General features: G+C 42.5%; 1 protein-coding gene across 5 annotated transcripts in view; it reads right to left on the bottom strand.

Annotated features, from left to right (window-relative positions):
• The window catches only part of LOC116104016 (guanylate cyclase 2G), a 53905-nt gene that overhangs the window by 43080 nt on the left and 5342 nt on the right, over positions 1 to 5483 (bottom strand). For 4 of the 5 annotated variants that reach the window (XM_031390705.1, XM_031390706.1, XM_031390702.1 and 1 more), the window contains exon 2: positions 521 to 860. In XM_031390705.1, the coding sequence (XP_031246565.1) occupies positions 521 to 803 (283 nt within the window). In that variant the 5' untranslated portion in view covers positions 804 to 860. Of the gene's footprint in view, positions 1 to 520; positions 861 to 3162; positions 3556 to 5483 lie in introns of those variants that run through there. The other variant, XM_031390707.1, reaches the window with a different exon arrangement.

Raw genomic sequence — 5483 nt, forward strand, 5'->3', positions numbered from 1 at the left:
GATACATAGATACATAGATACATAGATAGATAGATAGATACATAGATACATAGATAGATAGATAGATAGATAGATACATAGATAGATAGATAAATAGATACATAGATAGATAGATACATAGATAGATACATAGATAGATAGATAGATAGATAGATAGATACATACATAGATAGATAGATACATAGATAGATACATAGATACATAGATACATAGATACATAGATACATAGATACATAGATACATAGATAGATAGATACATAGATACATAGATAGATAGATAGATAGATACATAGATAGATAGATAAATAGATACATAGATAGATAGATAGACATAGATAGATAGATAGATAGATAGATAGATAGATAGATAGTATTATAATTAAGAAACCGCTTTAATGTTTTATTAATTTTGTGTCTCCACCTTCTTTTTGTACTCATAGGAAAGTAAACATAAAGACAGGTTTATAGTTGTCCCTAACAATCTCAACCATGAGCAAAGGGGAGACTCTTGCCTGCTCACCCCTGGCGACAGATGACATGCTCCTGAGGCCTTCCCGCAGGAGGTCAGGGCTGCTGTCGTTGTACCTCATGCTGGCTGTGATGTTGAAATGGGGCTGGAGTCCATCCTCAACAGCCCCCCACATCTCGTCCCAGGAGGAACCTGCAGAGGAGGCTCCAAACATCCCGATGTGTTCCCAGCCCAGGTACCGCAGGCTTGCCCGAAGCACAGCGCCGACTTCCTGCTTGGGCGGCACAAGTGTCACACAGGTGTCGCACCAGAAGTGGTCCTTCAGGGCTGCCATTTGTCCAGCGAAGTCGAACAAGGGGATGTTCCACTCAGAGGCCAGTAAACCAATAACCTTGAAAGTGACCAAGAGAGTAGCTTTCGGTGACGGAGCTGACGACCCCGCGCTCACGCTTCAGGTACCCTGTCCTCAGAGGACCCAGGTTCAGGGAACCTGTGGGTCACTTCTGCAACTTTTGGAATATCAATGACAATGCTTGCCATAAAATTTGTCGTGCAGGGACCTCAGGGGACAGGAATGATAAACTCAAGGATTTCTCAAGCCCTTATTGTGTTCTGGACCTCCCAGTAAGAACTTTCATGTTTATTTCTATCTTTAGTTTTTAAAACTCTCATGACACACACTCGTGATCAAATTTGATTAAATGGAATAGTTTCCAAGTTCATTTTTTATTGGTTGAGAGTTTTGTACAGGCATAAAATGTGTTTTAATCAAAGCTCATTTCATCAGCTCCAGTTTCTCCCCTATGCCCCTAACTATTCCTCCCCAACCTCATGAAGATTTTATTTTATTTTATTTTATTTTATTTTTTAACCCAGATTCCAGTCAGAACTGGTAGCATATGTGGGTATGGCCATATACAGGAACATAAATAGCCTCTCAGAGGCTGCATGCTTGAAGAAAACTAATTCTCCCTCACTCATCAGCCAACAACTGCCAATCTTTTCTCAGCTAGGAGTGGAGAGTCCTGACCACCTCACTCTCCATGCTTATATTTTGCTTTGCCTGATCTTACACACATCTTGTGATGCTTGCACAGCTGATGTGAGCTCATATGTGCAGCCTTCCTTGTGAGTTCTGAAAGCAGTGTTCGGTTGTAGACACTCATGGTTTTCAGCTCCTGTTATCAGTCCCCCTTGGCAGGGAGGAGGATGGCATAGGTGTCCCATTGAGGGCTGAGCACTCATTTAAGCTTCTAGCGTGTTTCTACAAGATACAGGCTGGTTATTGCTCCCAACTTAAAGATGGGAATATGGAGGTACAGGGATGTGTTGTATAGGTGACTCTAGTGTAATGGGATTAGCACTCAAGCCATAGGCCCCCATTTAAATGCTTCTTGAACTCATCTACTCATTTCTTGTGTGTTTTCTTTAAGATATTACATTTTACAAAGAACTTCGGAGACCTTTATCTTAAAGAAGTTTATGTTCCTCATGGGACCTGAGATATATAGAAATAGCCCTGGAAAGCATTATGTCCTATAGCATTTATATATGTACATTTATAGGCATTAAGGGAAGCAATCGATTACTTTTTTTTAACTTTTAAAACATTAGTTTGGAATAAGTTATCAAATGCGTGTGAGTTTTCAATCTCACCTCAATTAAGATTATAAAACAAAATGTATAAATGAACTTAAGAAATAGTAACATTCAATGTCTGGAGGAAAATTAAGAGTGTCTTTTAGTCTGTATTTTAGAGGAATTTCATTTCTTGACCTCCTACAGAAACAGGACAAATTCACATACACACTCAAACAAGTTCACGATAAATTACTCCAAACTGAGGAATTATGGACAGGTAAGGTGAAAGCAGAGGACGGGCAGGGTCTCAACACTTGGAACTGACCTTGAAGGAAGAGTAGGGCTTAGCCAGTCAAAAAGATGTCAAATGCAGAAAAGTAGATATGTCAAAGGCCACCTGAGTATTACAGCAACAGTCACAGAGAGTTCCACAGCTCTGGGGGAGTGAGATCTCTTAGTTACTCTCCCATCCTCTCTCAGATTGTGCAATACCCGAGGACATTGACTAAGCTAATCCCATTAACCACACACTGCATGTTTCCCTCACTTGCTGTAGCTTAGAACAATCTGCCATGCCGTAGTCTCTCCAGCTTGCTATGAACTGACTTATTTATTATACATACCAAAGGAAAGCCTCTTTTAACAATTGATAATGTTATATTTAAAAACAAGCCCTGGTGCCAGTCTCAAATTCTCCAAACCTAGTGGCTGACAACGTAAGAGGCATTGAGTCTACGTACAAGGCAATCAAGCAAGCTGGAGGGGAAGGGGTACTTGGCCTAGTTATTCCTCAAAAGTCTTTAAAGACCATTAACTTTTGCAGTTACATGGTCTCAAAAACAAAAGAAAACAAAACAACAACAAAAACTAAGACCTAGACAGCAATTTTTAAGATTTTTGCCCAGAGATTAATGAACCTGTATAATATATACCTATCTGAAAATGTCCTTATATAACGTAGTACCATGTACAATGAATATATACAATTAAATTTTTAATCATAAAGTAAAAAAATCAGTAAGAAGAGATGAATGAAGTTTGTGTCTTTATCTGTATGCTCACCCCTTTCAGTAGAAACTCAGACAACATTTTTACAATACTACATACTTTACCTCTGCTGCCTCAGGGCATGCTGGTCCAAACAGAGCAGAAATGTGTTCTTTCTGGACCTGATGGATGAAAACTGCAAGAGACTCCTTGGCATTGCATGTTGAATTGGCGTAAGTGAACTCCCAGCTCACATTCCCAAGCCCCACTGTCTCTGAGTTGAGCTTGTCCATAGCAGTCTGTAGGCCTGCCCTCAGCCTTTGAACACTGAATGGATGAGAGATGTTCCAGGGAGCATGGAACCCCACGGTGAGCTTAGCAGATTCAAGGCAAGTCACTAAAGTAACAGCAAAGATAATCAAAACCAGAGACGGATGATCTGCATGGCTTCCCATCCCAGCATACAGGCTAGATGCTAGTGGGGACTCAGAGCGTGTCCTAGAAGCCATGGATAGCATCTAACAGAGTATCATTGTACAACTCTGGTAGGCTCAGCCTCTTGACCACTCATGCCCAGAACTTATATGAGAGTGAAGAGTCCCCAGAGACCACAGCTTGCTTTCTATTCAGTGCCACTAATTAACAGAAGCCAGCTCTTTCTCAGCAGGCCCTAACACATTATAGAAGCAGCAGAGCTCCAGAAAACAGGCAGAAGTAGGTAGTTAAGAAGCCCCTGGATGTTGTCCCAGTGATATCACTGATGGCCTTCGTGCTGCTGGACAAGTCACATGACCTTATGTGAAGACATTGAGTTCACTTGCATAGTAAGAAAATATGTGCTAGAATTCTAACTGCTCTTCATGTTAATTGTATGACCGAGGACACAGTTGGTGCACATCTTCTCCAAAGTGGTATGAGGAAGATTACAAGGAGCCATGTAAATCTAGTCCCTGCTACAAGGCTGACATAAAAAGCCATTTCATTAATATTAGTTTTAGGAGCTGGGAGGATAGGTCAGTTGGTAAAATGCTTCACTACGCAAGCAGGAAGACTTTAGCTTCAACCCTCTGAGGACACTTTAAAAGCTGAGCATGGGACGTGATGCTTGTCTGTAATCCTGGCACAAGACAAGTGGAGACAGGAAGATCCCTGTGGCTAGCCAGTCAGCCAGTCTAGTTGAAGCAGTGGGATACCTTGTCTTAAAAAAAAAAAAATAAGTTGAAGAGCAGTCGTGGAAGATATCTAATGACCTCCACATGCATGAACAGGCATGTACAAATACACAACACACCAAAATTAGATCTGATGATGCTTGTACAAGTAACAATGGAAGCTATTGTCTGCTCAATCCATTCCACAAAAATCGCTTAGAACATGTGAGCTAACGTTACTGCCAACCAGGCACATCCTCTCTCCCTCACCTGGGCTTAGAGGAACATGGGTCAGTTAATACTGGATAAATATTGACCTTCTCTCTGTATAGATCATGGCAAGAAGATTGGGGTAGGGGGTGGTCGGATAGTGCTGAGGTTTGGTTGCCTCAGTCTCACATGAGCGTAACACCATCCCTCTCAGACCGACGTTGTGTGTGCCACGAGACTCCATACTCAACCTAAGACCTCAAATTTAGGAGGAATTCAGTAAAATTCAACACGAAGGATCTGGAGTAAGACCACTCAATCTTTCATTCCAAGAGAGAGAGGCAGAAAAAGGAGCTTAGCCTGGAATGAGATGGCTTGTGGGAGAGACGACCAGTGGGACGCATGCGCATGCACGCACATCTCCTGGCCTATCATGGACTGCATGGAGCCTGGCTGCTGCTCTGCGCAGTGGGAATCTAGGAGAGAGACCTGACAGTTTCTTGCCCTAAGATCCCAAAGACTGTGGGATGGCATGCCAAGTGACAGGTGTGAGTTCTCTTTCAGACCTGGCTCACAGGTTCCCCTCAGGTGTATGCCTATGCTAACCACCCCTGAAGTAAAGGAAAGGAAAGCTGCTGCCTGGGTTATGGACCTCCAACTTCCCACTGGTCCTTAGGCTTGGTCCACAGCAAGGGCTTGGGGAGCCAAAAGAGTTATGATCACCGGGGGGAAGTCCCGTACCTTGGGTTTGCAACAGAACAGTTTCCTCAGGATTCAAAGACTACTGCTTTAGAAACAATGTCCGTCACTCCTGGAAGATGGAGGCTCAGGTGTTGGCTCTGACTGACAGCTAATGGCAGAACAGTAGTGTTCCCAAAAGGCCCCACACAAGAGGAAGAGAATCCTTCCCCATTCCTGAGGACTCCGCCAGATACCCCTGGTAGTCCACTCCTTTTATACCTACCATACCAGTTTCCATAAGGAATGTGTTTTTGACACCTAAGCAGGCACTTTTGAAGATCTGGGCCTTCTGGTCAACACTTTCAATAGTTAAGGTTTTGTTTTTTTTTTTTTTTTTTTTTTTT

The sequence above is a fragment of the Mastomys coucha genome, unplaced genomic scaffold (genome assembly GCF_008632895.1).
Source record: "Mastomys coucha isolate ucsf_1 unplaced genomic scaffold, UCSF_Mcou_1 pScaffold21, whole genome shotgun sequence".
In the NCBI taxonomy this organism is placed as follows: domain Eukaryota; kingdom Metazoa; phylum Chordata; class Mammalia; order Rodentia; family Muridae; genus Mastomys; species Mastomys coucha.